Here is a 13440-nt window from a genome sequence, read left to right as displayed (position 1 = left end):
TCAGCGTGTAAATCAGCTAGAAAGATGTGTCGGCATCGATTAATTGTCTCTGGCCCCCTCCCAGTTAGGGGGAGTGATGAGCTCTACAGCAGAGTCTCACAACTCAATCGCTGGTTGAAAACTGTTTTCTGCCCCTCCCAAAAGATAGAATTTGTAGATAATTGGCCCTCTTTCTGGGACTCACCCACAAACAGGACCAAGCCTGGCCTGTTGAGGAGTGACGGACTCCATCCTAGCTGGAGGGGTGCTCTCATCTTATCTACGAACATAGACAGGGCTCTAACTCCTCTAGCTCCACAATGAAATAGGGTGCAGGCCAGGCAGCAGGCTGTTAGCCAGCCTGCCAGCTTAGTGGAGTCTGCCACTAGCACAGTCAGTGTAGTCAGCTCAGCTTTCCCCATTGAGACCGTGTCTGTGCCTCGATCTAGGTTGGGCAAAATTAAAAATGGCGGTGTTCGCTTTAGCAATCTCACTAGTATAAAGACCTCCTCCATTCCTGCCATTATTGAAAGAGATTGTGATACCTCACATCTCAAAATTGGGTTACTTAATGTTAGATCCCTCACTTCCAAGGCAGTTATAGTCAATGAACTAATCACTGATAATAATCTTGATGTGATTGGCCTGACTGAAACATGGCTTAAGCCTGATGAATTTACTGTGTTAAATGAGGCCTCACCCCCAGGTTACATTAGTGACCATACCCCCCGTGCATCCGGCAAAGGCGGAGGTGTTGCTAACATTTACGATAGCAAATTTCAATTTACAAAAAAAAAAACAACAATGACGTTTTCGTCTTTTGAGCTTCTAGTCATGAAATCTATGCAGCCTACTCACTCACTTTTTATAGCTACTGTTTATAGGCCTCCTGGGCCATATGCAGTGTTCCTCACTGAGTTCCCTGAATTCCTATCGGATCTTGTAGTCATAGCAGATAATATTCTAATTTTTGGTGACTTTAACATTCACATGGAAAAGTCCACAGACCCACTCCAAAAGGCTTTCGGAGCCATCATCGACTCAGTGGGTTTTGTCCAACATGTCTCTGGACCTACTCACTGCCACAGTCATACTCTGGACCTAGTTTTGTCCCATGGAATAAATGTTGTGGATCTAAATGTTTTTCCTCATAATCCTGGACTATCGGACCACCATTTTATTACGTTTGCAATTGCAACAAATAATCTGCTCAGACCCCAACCAAGGAGCATTAAAAGTCGTGCTATAAATTCTCAGACAACCCAAAGATTCCTTGATGCCCTTCCAGACTGCCTCTGCCTACCCAAGGACGTCAGAGGACAAAAATCAGTTAACCACCTAACCGAGGAACTCAATTTAACCTTGCGCAATACCCTAGATGCAGTTGCACCCCTAAAAACTAAAAACATCTGTCATAAGAAACTAGCTCCCTGGTATACAGAAAATACACGAGCTCTGAAGCAAGCTTCCAGAAAATTGGAACGGAAATGGCGCCACACCAAACTGGAAGTCTTCCGACTAGCTTGGAAAGACAGTACCGTGCAGTATCGAAGAGCCCTTACTGCTGCTCGATCATCCTATTTTTCCAACTTAATTGAGGAAAATAAGAACAATCCGAAATTTCTTTTTGATACTGTCGCAAAGCTAACTAAAAAGCAGCCTTCGCAAATGGAGGATGGCTTTCACTTCAGCAGTAATAAATTTATGAACTTCTTTGAGGAAAAGATCATGATCATTAGAAAGCAAATTACAGACTCCTCTTTAAATCTGGGTATTCCTCCAAAGCTCCATTGTCCTGAGTCTGCACAACTCTGCCAGGACCTAGGATCAAGGGAGATACTAAAGTGTTTTAGTACTATATCTCTTGACGCAATGATGAAAATAATCATGGCCTCCAAACCCTCAAGCTGCATACTGGACCCTATTCCAACTAAACTACTGAAAGAGCTGCTTCCTGTGCTTGGCCCTCCTATGTTGAACATAATAAACGGCTCTCTATCCACCGGATGTGTACCAAGCTCACTAAAAGTGGCAGTAATAAAGCCTCTCTTGAAAAAGCCGAATCTTGATCCAGAAATTATAAAAAACTATCGGCCTATATCGAATCTTCCATTCCTCTCCAAAATTTTAGAAAAAGCTGTTGCACAGCAACTGACTGCCTTCCTGAAGACAAACAATGTATACTGAAACGCTTCAGTCTGGTTTTAGACCCCATCATAGCACTGAGACTGCACTTGTGAAGGTGGTAAATGACCTTTTAATGACGTCAGACCGAGGCTCTGCATCTGTCCTCGTGCTCCTAGATCTTAGTGCCGCTTTTGATACCATCGATCACCACATTCTTTTGGAGAGATTGGAAACCCAAATTGGTCTACATGGACAAGTTCTGGCCTGGTTTAGATCTTATCTGTCGGAAAGATATCAGTTTGTCTCTGTGAATGGTTTGTCCTCTGACAAATCAATTGTAAATTTCGGTGTTCCTCAAGGTTCCGTTTTAGGACCACTATTGTTTTCACTATATATTTTACCTCTTGGGGATGTCATTCGAAAACATAATGTTAAATTTCACTGCTATGCAGACGACACACAGCTGTACATTTCAATGAAACATGGTGAAGCCCCAAAATTGCCCTCGCTAGAAGCCTGTGTTTCAGACATAAAGAAGTGGATGGCTGCAAACTTTCTACTTTTAAACTCGGACAAAACAGAGATGCTTGTTCTAGGTCCCAAGAAACAAAGAGATCTTCTGTTGAATCTGACAATTAATCTGGATGGTTGTACAGTCGTCTCAAATAAAACTGTGAAGGACCTCGGCGTTACTCTGGACCCTGATCTCTCTTTTGAAGAACATATCAAGACTGTTTCAAGGACAGCTTTTTTCCATCTACGTAACATTGCAAAAATCAGAAATTTTCTGTCCAAAAATGACGCAGAAAAATTAATCCATGCTTTTGTTACTTCTAGGCTGGACTACTGCAATGCTCTACTTTCCGGCTACCTGGATAAAGCACTAAATAAACTTCATTTAGTGCTAAATACGGCTGCTAGAATCCTGACTAGAACCAAAAATTTGATCATATTACTCCAGTGTTAGCCTCCCCTACACTGGCTTCCTGTTAAGGCAAGGGCTGATTTCAAGGTTTTACTGCTAACCTACAAAGCATTACATGGGCTTGCTCCTACCTATCTTTCCGATTTGGTCCTGCCGTACATACCTACACGTACGCTACGGTCACAAGACGCAGGCCTCCTAATTGTCCCTAGAATTTCTAAGCAAACGGCTGGAGGTAGGGCTTTCTCCTATAGAGCTCCATTTTTATGGAATGGTCTGCCTACCAATGTGAGAGACGCAGACTCAGTCTCAACCTTTAAGTCTTTACTGAAGACTTATCTCTTCAGTAGGTCCTATGATTAAGTATAGTCTGGCCCAGGAGTGTGAAGGTGAACGGAAAGGCTGGAGCAACGAACCGCCCTTGCTGTCTCTGCCTTGCCGGTTCCCCTCTTTCCACTGGGATTCTCTGCCTCTAACCCTTTTTACAGAGGCTGAGTCACTGGCCTACTGGTGTTCTTCCATGCCGTCCATGGGAGGGGTGCGTCACTTGAGTGGGTTGAGTCACTGACGTGGTCTTCCTGTCTGGGTTGGCGCCCCCCCTTGGGTTGTGCCATGGCGGAGATCGTTGTGGGCTATACTCGGCCTTGTCTTAGGACGGTAAGTTGGTGGTTGGAGACATCCCTCTAGTGGTGTGGGGGCTGTGCTTTGGCAAAGTGGGTGGGGTTATATCCTGCCTGTTTGGCCCTGTCCGGGGTATCATCGGATGGGGCCACAGTGTCTTCTGATCCCTCCTGTCTCAGCCTCCAGTATTTATGCTGCAGTAGTTTATGTGTCGGGGGCTAGGGTCAGTCTGTTACATCTGGAGTATTTCTCTTGTCTTATCCGGTGTCCTGTGTGTATTTAAATATGCTCTCTAATTCTCTCTTTCTCTCTTTCTGTCTTTCTCTCGGAGGACCTGAGCCCTAGGACCATGCCTCAGGACTACCTGGTATGATGACTCCTTGCTGTCCCCAGTCCACCTGGCCGTGCTGCTGCTCCAGTTTCAACTGTTCTGCCTGCGGCTATGGAACCCTGACCTGTTCACCGGACGTGCTTGTTGCACCCTCGACAACTACTATGATTATTATTATTTGACCATGCTGGTCATTTATGAACATTTTAACATTTTAACATTTTGACCATGTTCTGTTATAATATCCACCCTGCACAGCCAGAAGAGGACTGGCCACCCCTCATAGCCTGGTTCCTCTCTAGGTTTCTTCCTAGGTTTTTGGCCTTTCTAGGGAGTTTTTCCTAGGGAGTTTTTCCTAGCCACCGTGCTTCTTTCACATGCTTTGCTTGCTGTTTGGGGTTTTAGGCTGGGTTTCTGTACAGCACTTTGAGAATATCAGCTGATGTACGAAGGGCTATATAAAAATAAATTTGATTTGATACCACGGCTGTCAGCCAATCAGCATTCCGCGGTGCGTCGTTCCTAAGAACAGCCCTTAGCCGTGGTATATTGGCCATATACCACACCGCCTTGTGCCTTATTGCTTAATTCTACCACCTCCTTTATCCAGACTCATCCTTGGCTAGTCTGGGACAGTAACTTCTCAGATGATTGTAGTCACTGGAGGACGGCCCATTTGAATGACATTTCTTCCTCAAATTGGAATCTCACTAACCCTTTCACAGTCTAGCTAACAATGTGGTGGCGTGGTGTGTGTAATCAAACGCAGGCCCTCACTTCCCCTTCTCACTGCTGGTCGAGAGCAAGACAGGCTTTATTCACTCACTCTTACATAATAAGGATCCCACGAGTGCCAAAGGTCTCCAGGAAGACTACTTGTCCTGCGACACGTGCTACACCTCCATTCAGTTAAATTCCCATGTCGTTACTGACACCACCCAAAGTTGACGGCTCCTGGCCCCATTTTTAATCTAGCAACACAGGAGGTTGGTGGCACCTTAATTGGTGAGGATGGGCTCGTGGTAATGTATGGAGCGGAATTAGTGGAATGGTATGAAATACATCAAACATCCAGGCTTTATCACATCCGGCCGTGATTGGGAGTCCCATAGGGCGGCGCACAATTGGCCCAGCATCGTCCGGGTTTTGCTGTCATTGTAAATAAGAATTTGTTCTTAACTGACTTGCCTAGTTAAATAAAGGTTAAATAAATAAAAAATGTAAATAAAAAAACACATGGTTTCAGGTGTTTGATGCCATTCTGTTCGCTCCGTTCCAGCCATTGTAATGAGCTGTTCTCCCCTCATTCCTCTGTAAATGTCAAGGTGAATGCTGCAATTGGTTCCTTTAGCAGTGAAAGGGTGATTGGTGAACAGATTGTGACCTCTCTGGTAAACAACAATACTGTATGTGGGAACACAATCTGGTCCTGGAATGACTCACTGTTGGTGAATGCCTGTAAACTGACTGGTTGTGCTCCGTACCTTTCATATGGGTTATGGCCCTATGTCTGTGCTGCCTAGTGCCTGGCAGAACAGAGGGCAGGTATGATGATCACTACTGATTGTGAAAATGCTGGTAAAAGTGACCCCTTTGACAATGTAGGGAGTGACGTCTCGGTCCCTTGTACCACTACAATAAGGAGCCAGAGGACTGACTATAGCTCGCCTGAACCACCTAACCCCAATGTCTATTAGAGGGCCTTGAACCACCTAACCCCAATGTCGATTAGAGGGCCTTGAACCACCTAACCCCAATGTCTATTAGAGGGCCTTGAACCACCTAACCCCAATGTCTATTAGAGGGCCTTGAACCACCTAACCCCAATGTCTATTAGAGGGCCTTGAACCACCTAACCCCAATGTCTATTAGAGGGCCTTGAACCACCTAACCCCAATGTCTATTAGAGGGCCTTGAACCACCTAACCTCAATGTCTATTAGAGGGCCTTGAACCACCTAACCCCAATGTCTATTAGAGGGCCTTGAACCACCTAACCCCAATATCTATTAGAGGGCCTTGAACCACCTAACCCCAATGTCTATTAGAGGGCCTTGAACCACCTAACCCCAATGTCTATTAGAGGGCCTTGAACCACCTAACCCCAATGTCTATTAGAGGGCCTTGAACCACCTAACCCCAATATCTATTAGAGGGCCTTGAACCACCTAACCCCAATATCTATTAGAGGGCCTTGAACCACCTAACCCCAATATCTATTAGAGGGCCTTGAACCACCTAACCCCAATATCTATTAGAGGGCCTTGAAGCACCTAACCCCAATGTCTATTAGAGGGCCTTGAACCACCTAACCCCAATGTCTATTAGAGGGCCTTGAACCACCTAACCCCAATGTCTATTAGAGGGCCTTGAACCACCTAACCCCAATGTCTATTAGAGGGCCTTGAACCACCTAACCCCAATGTCTATTAGAGGGCCTTGAACCACCTAACCCCAATGTCTATTAGAGGGCCTTGAACCACCTAACCCCAATGTCTATTAGAGGGCCTTGAACCACCTAACCCCAATATCTATTAGAGGGCCTTGAACCACCTAACCCCAATGTCTATTAGAGGGCCTTGAACCACCTAACCCCAATATCTATTAGAGGGCCTTGAACCACCTAACCCCAATGTCTATTAGAGGGCCTTGAACCACCTAACCCCAATGTCTATTAGAGGGCCTTGAACCACCTAACCCCAATGTCTATTAGAGGGCCTTGAACCACCTAACCCCAATGTCTATTAGAGGGCCTTGAACCACCTAACCCCAATATCTATTAGAGGGCCTTGAACCACCTAACCCCAATGTCTATTAGAGGGGCCTTGAACCACCTAACCCCAATGTCTATTAGAGGGCCTTGAACCACCTAACCCCAATGTCTATTAGAGGGCCTTGAACCACCTAACCCCAATGTCTATTAGAGGGCCTTGAACCACCTAACCCCAATGTCTATTAGAGGGCCTTGAACCACCTAACCCCAATATCTATTAGAGGGCCTTGAACCACCTAACCCCAATATCTATTAGAGGGCCTTGAACCACCTAACCCCAATATCTATTAGAGGGCCTTGAACCACCTAACCCCAATATCTATTAGAGGGCCTTGACGCACCTAACCCCAATGTCTATTAGAGGGCCTTGAACCACCTAACCCCAATGTCTATTAGAGGGCCTTGAACCACCTAACCCCAATGTCTATTAGAGGGCCTTGAACCACCTAACCCCAATGTCTATTAGAGGGCCTTGAACCACCTAACCCCAATGTCTATTAGAGGGCCTTGAACCACCTAACCCCAATGTCTATTAGAGGGCCTTGAACCACCTAACCCCAATGTCTATTAGAGGGCCTTGAACCACCTAACCCCAATGTCTATTAGAGGGCCTTGAACCACCTAACCCGTGGTGGGAGATGATGAAGCATAGACATGTATTTGACCCAGAACTGTCTCTGTCATAGATACTTCACCAGGACATGTACTGTATTTGTCCCAGAACTGTCTCTGTCATAGATACTTCACCAGGACATGTACTGTATTTGACCCAGAACTGTCTCTGTCTGTCATAGATACTTCACCAGGACATGTACTGTATTTAACCCAGAACTGTCTCTCTCTGTCTGTCATAGATACTTCACCAGGACATGTACTGTATTTAACCCAGGACTGTCTCTGTCTGTCATAGATACTTCACCAGAACATGTACTGTATTTGACCCAGGACTGTCTCTGTCTGTCATAGATACTTCACCAGGACATGTACTGTATTTAACCCAGGACTGTCTCTGTCTGTCATAGATACTTCACCAGGACATGTACTGTATTTGACCCAGAACTGTCTCTGTCTGTCATAGATACTTCACCAGGACATGTACTGTATTTAACCCAGAACTGTCTCTCTTGTCATAGATACTTCACCAGGACATGTACTGTATTTAACCCAGAACTGTCTCTCTCTGTCTGTCATAGATACTTCACCAGGACATGTACTGTATTTGACCCAGGACTGTCTCTGTCTGTCATAGATACTTCACCAGGACATGTACTGTATTTGACCCAGAACTGTCTCTCTCTGTCATAGATACTTCACCAGGACATGTACTGTATTTGACCCAGGACTGTCTCTGTCTGTCATAGATACTCTCACCAGGACATGTACTGTATTTGACCCAGGACTGTCTCTGTCTGTCATAGATACTTCACCAGGACATGTACTGTATTTAACCCAGAACTGTCTCTCTCTGTCATAGATACTTCACCAGGACATGTACTGTATTTAACCCAGAACTGTCTCTGTCTGTCATGGATACTTCACCAGGACATGTACTGTATTTGACCCAGAACTGTCTCTGTCTGTCATAGATACTTCACCAGGACATGTACTGTATTTGACCCAGAACTGTCTCTGTCTGTCATAGATACTTCACCAGGACATGTACTGTATTTAACCCAGAACTGTCTCTGTCTGTCATAGATACTTCACCAGGACATGTACTGTATTTAACCCAGAACTGTCTCTGTCTGTCATAGATACTTCACCAGGACATGTACTGTATTTGACCCAGAACTGTCTCTCTCTGTCTGTCATAGATACTTCACCAGGACATGTACTGTATTTAACCCAGAACTGTCTCTGTCTGTCATAGATACTTCACCAGGACATGTACTGTATTTGACCCAGGACTGTCTCTGTCTGTCATAGATACTTCACCAGGACATGTACTGTATTTGACCCAGAACTGTCTCTGTCTGTCATAGATACTTCACCAGGACATGTACTGTATTTAACCCAGAACTGTCTCTGTCTGTCATAGATACTTCACCAGGACTATCTATCAGTTCCAGTTCCAGAAGGCCCTCTGTGAGGCAGCTGGCCACTCTGGACCCTTATTCAAGTGTGACATCACCAACTCTACAGCAGCCGGGGACAAGCTCAGGTGCTCATACCAAATCTGTTCGTTGTTGCGTCTGTCATGTCTACTTCTAAGAATGCTGAATGGCCAATGAACAAGTAAACAAACTAACAACCAAATCTAATTTTACAGGACAATGCTGGAGTTTGGGAGGTCAAGGTCGTGGACCAGAGCCCTGGAGACGATTTCAGGACATGCCAAGATGGACTCCGCCCCTCTCCTGGACTACTTCAAGGACCTCCATGTTTGGCTAATAGAAGAAAACAGGAAGAACAACAGGGAAGCCAGGATGGAGAGCAGCTGAGGACCCATGTGAGTACCTATAGAGTAGTGTCCCTATCCATACGAGGGCACAATCTAGTGTGCATAGCCATATATTGCTTCACACGAAGTAGTACAAAAGTACAGAGGACCCATGTGAGACCAGATTCTGTATCTATCTCACTATCTAGTATGCATAGTCAATACATCGCTCCATAATAAATTGTATGCAATTTTAGATATAGTTAAAGTGATATATTCTATATATAATAATGCATATTTTGTATCTGTTCATCAGTCTCAGAGAATGCCTACAAAGTGAGGTTGAGTCTGAAAGCAGCTATGGGTGACAAGGCAGTGAGTACACTAAGCTGAGTTTACTGTGGTTGGAAAACAGCTTCACTACCTTCTCCTTTTGACAATCTCTTCATATAATCCAGTTGAACTGACTTTGTTTCTCTTCCAGTACATTTGGAACGCCAACGAGATGTACCTGTTCAAAGCCAACATGGCCTACGCCATGAGACAGTATTACCTTGAGGTCAACAAGACGGAAGTTCTTTTCACGTAAGTGTTTCACAATAAAGTTCACCTAGACATCACTCTCAGCTTTGCTTCTCTTTATGATGTCATTCACTCCCATCACATTCCAGAATGAAAATGTATATTTATTGTATCAATATTATTTATTAGACTCTTGTGACATCACATAATTGTATTATTATCTTTGTTCCAGCACAGAGAACATCCACACCTACAAGGAGACAGCCAGAATCTCTTTCTACTTTGTGGTGACTGACCCTGCCAACCCTGCCGTGGTCATTCCCAAAGCTGAGGTAGAAGCCGCTATCAGGTAAAGGAGTCGACCCCTGAACGTGAGCTGATTAAACATGCTAAAACAAACTTTACCCGATCATGTCTGCCAAACTGATTGAGTGAGTGACACCACAAGACTGTCTGAAACAGAGTAATAATACTTTGTGTAGCATTCTTGATGTGGTTTCTGAAACTACAGCCATAAACAAAGTTGCATTTTCCCGCCAGCATTCAGTAAATCCTCTTATGGGTGTTTTAGTCCAGTATTTGTACTTGAAACACTCCCTAACATTACCCATAACCCCATGACTCAAGCCATCGTCCATTTCACTAGGTTGTCAAGAGGTCGAATCAATGACGCATTCAAACTGGACGATAAAACTCTGGAGTTCGAGGGTCTCCTAGCAACGCTGGCCCCGCCCGTGGAGCAGCCGGTCACCGTCTGGCTGGTGGTGTTTGGGGTGGTCATGGGACTGGTGGTCTGCATGGGCTGTTACCTCATCATCTCTGGCTTCAGAGACAGGAAGAAGTAAGTCTGGGCTGTATTCATAACAGGGTTGATCATCTCTGGTTTCAGAGACAGGAGGAAGAAGTAAGTCTGGGCCGTATTCATAACAGGGTTGATCATCTCTGGTTTCAGAGACAGGAAGTAAGTCTGGGCCGTATTCATAACAGGGTTGATCATCTCTGGTTTCAGAGACAGGAAGAAGTGAGTCTGGGCCGTATTCATAACAAGGTTGATCATCTCTGGTTTCAGAGACAGGAAGTAAGTCTGGGCCGTATTCATAACAGGGTTGATCATCTCTGGTTTCAGAGACAGGAAGTAAGTCTGGGCCGTATTCATAACAGGGTTGATCATCTCTGGTTTCAGAGACAGGAAGAAGTGAGTCTGGGCCGTATTCATAACAAGGTTGATCATCTCTGGTTTCAGAGACAGGAAGTAAGTCTGGGCCGTATTCATAACAGGGTTGATCATCTCTGGTTTCAGAGACAGGAAGAAGCGAGTCTGGGCCGTATTCATTATAGGATTGCACAATTCTTCCAACCAGGATCTCTGGAAAACCAGGGAATTTGGGCAAAGTTACCAGGATTTTGCAACCCTATTCATAAAGCATACCAGAGTAAGAGTGCTGATCTAGGATCAGGTCCTCCCTGTCCATGTAATCATGTAATCATTATGATCTAAAAGGCAAACCTGATCCTAGGTCAGCGCCAACTGTGAGATGCTATATGTTGTTTTAAGGAATGAAAAGAGTAAAGAGAGGTTCAAATAAAGTTTGAACCAAACTTAATCCTGAACTTAAATCCTGCTATCTAGTCAACCTAAATCAACAACTTCAAGTATTTGACATGTATTCGACCCAGGTCTGGAAGAGACAAATTAATTGCTACATCACTTGCAAATTGTGAGGTTGTTAATAAAATATGGAAAATGTGTCTTAAAATTGCTTAAATGAACATGACACAGTACTTTCTCTTCTATATCTCCAGAAAATGTGCAGCGAAAGCCAAAGAGAATGCAGAGAACCCCTACGGCGTGACCAACAAAACATTTGAGAGGGAAGAGGATGAACAGACAGGATTCTGAGTCGGTGATTGTCAGTATGAAAGTTTGACAGAAGACTTGACAGATCTGAAAACCCCCCTACAGCAACAGCTCTTTCAAGACGACCGCATTAGAAGTTGGATCATTTGTTTAAATTATGTATAAATTAAAGACATTTGTAGCATTTTAGAATACATTTTATTCTAAATAAAAATACTTAAGTCACAGAAAAATAATATAAAAGCATTACTCATCTGACTAAACTATCAATAACTGAAAAATAAAAACAAATGCTAATTATTTGTGTATGATACATAGCTACTTCTCTCTGCAATAGCAGAATAACAGGTCACTGCTGCATTATACATACGTATTGTAATACCAGTACACCCCCATGCTTTTCCTGGGCTCTGTTTCTCTACATTCAATTCATCTGCAGTACATTTATGGTAGCCAGTATAGTCCACTCAGTAATCACCATTGTTTTCCAGGGACTCATGGGATCAATACAAAAATACAAATGACATGGTATAAAATGATGGTATAAAACAGTGGTATAAAATTGTGGTATAAAAATACACTATAGAAACTACATAGATTAACATAACACGCAGAAACAACAAACCCTCTTCATCATTTATGGATGACAAAGAAGAATGACTGGTCCCCTGTCATCCCCTGGGGTTTCCCCAAATCTACTTTGGTCTCATTAGAAGTGCGGATGAACCAGCCCTGGCAGTAGGCGGACTCAAACCGGCGCTGTTTGCTCATTTCAGCCTTCATGTAGAAGACAAACGCCTGGATCTCCTCATCATCCTTCCTGATGCTTTTCAGTCTGTGTTTGTCACAAGCCTGAAAGGATATGTACAGGTTAAAGCTATAATTATTATTATTCAACTACATTAAATAACAATTCCTTTTAGTCCTTGTGCATATCTACCTAAATCTGTTTTTAAAGCCTGAATGGACCTGTACAGGATAGGTAACACCATTCACTACTCAAATTCAACATGAACATGGAATAACATTAACAAAATGGAATAACATTAACAGCAACCTGGAATAACATTAACAACAACCTGGAATAACATTAACAACAACCTGGAATAACATTAACAACATGGAATAACATTAACAACATGGAATAACAATAGTCCTTGGTCTCATTTCCTTTACTGACTATGAAGTTATTTGAAAAATATGCAATTAGTGGTGAACTAAAAATACATATAGTAGCAACTATATTGAACACATCTTAAATTCTTAAATCCTTAAGAGTCTATTGATGCACATCTGTGTCTCAATCTAGTGAACGTAATAAAAAAAATCCCCATCAAAATCCGTCAGTTTAAAACCTCTTTGGGCTAGGGGGCAGTATTTTGACGTCCGGATGAAAAGCGTGCCCAAAGTAAACTGCCTGTTACTCAGGCCCAGAAGCTAGGATATGCATAGAAAACTCTAAAGTTCCTAAAACTGTTAAAATAATGTATGTGAGTATAACAGAACTGAAATGACAGGCGAAAGCCCAAGGACAAACCATTCCCCCGCCCCCCCAAAAAATTCAGCCTACCTCTGATTTCAATGGCTGGCACTTTTATTATAAGGCGAAACCCTCTCAATTTGCAGTTCCTAGGGCTTCCACTAGATGTCAACAGTCTTTTGAAAGAGTTTCAGGCTGGTTTAAAGAAACATTTGCCAGAAATTGTAGTTTTTCTAGGTGGCTCCCATGTTGGCTGTAGTGTTTCCAAGCGCGTCAATGAGAGCACGTTCTTTGGTCATTTCCTCCGGTAAAGACAATAACGATTCGCCATCTTAAATTTTATCGATTATTTACGTATTAGGGTACCTAAGGTTTGATTATAAACATTGTTTGACTTGTTTGGATAAGTTTATTAGTAACGTTTGGGATTCATTTTGTATGCATT

At 43.5% G+C, this 13440-nt stretch overlaps 2 protein-coding genes across 2 annotated transcripts in view; one reads left to right on the top strand and one right to left on the bottom strand.

Moving 5' to 3' along the window:
* The first annotated feature begins 8625 nt into the window (after positions 1-8625).
* Positions 8626-11815, top strand: LOC123727912 (angiotensin-converting enzyme 2-like). The gene is made up of 7 exons (XM_045698304.1): positions 8626-8916; positions 9025-9204; positions 9452-9510; positions 9620-9720; positions 9890-10006; positions 10304-10498; positions 11461-11815. The coding sequence occupies exons 3-7, from the start codon at positions 9496-9498 to the stop codon at positions 11555-11557; spliced, it is 525 nt and encodes a 174-aa protein (XP_045554260.1). The 5' UTR covers positions 8626-8916; positions 9025-9204; positions 9452-9495; the 3' UTR covers positions 11558-11815.
* The window catches only part of LOC100169857 (uncharacterized), a 36277-nt gene continuing 34531 nt past the window's right edge, over positions 11695-13440 (bottom strand). Inside the window, exon 9 of the mRNA XM_045698303.1 lies at positions 11695-12367. Within this exon, the coding sequence (XP_045554259.1) occupies positions 12149-12367 (219 nt within the window). The 3' untranslated portion in view covers positions 11695-12148. The remainder of the gene's footprint in view (positions 12368-13440) is intronic.

Source organism: Salmo salar, chromosome ssa16 (genome assembly GCF_905237065.1).
Source record: "Salmo salar chromosome ssa16, Ssal_v3.1, whole genome shotgun sequence".
In the NCBI taxonomy this organism is placed as follows: Eukaryota; Metazoa; Chordata; class Actinopteri; order Salmoniformes; family Salmonidae; genus Salmo; species Salmo salar.
This window is presented reverse-complemented; position numbering and strand designations above follow the sequence as displayed.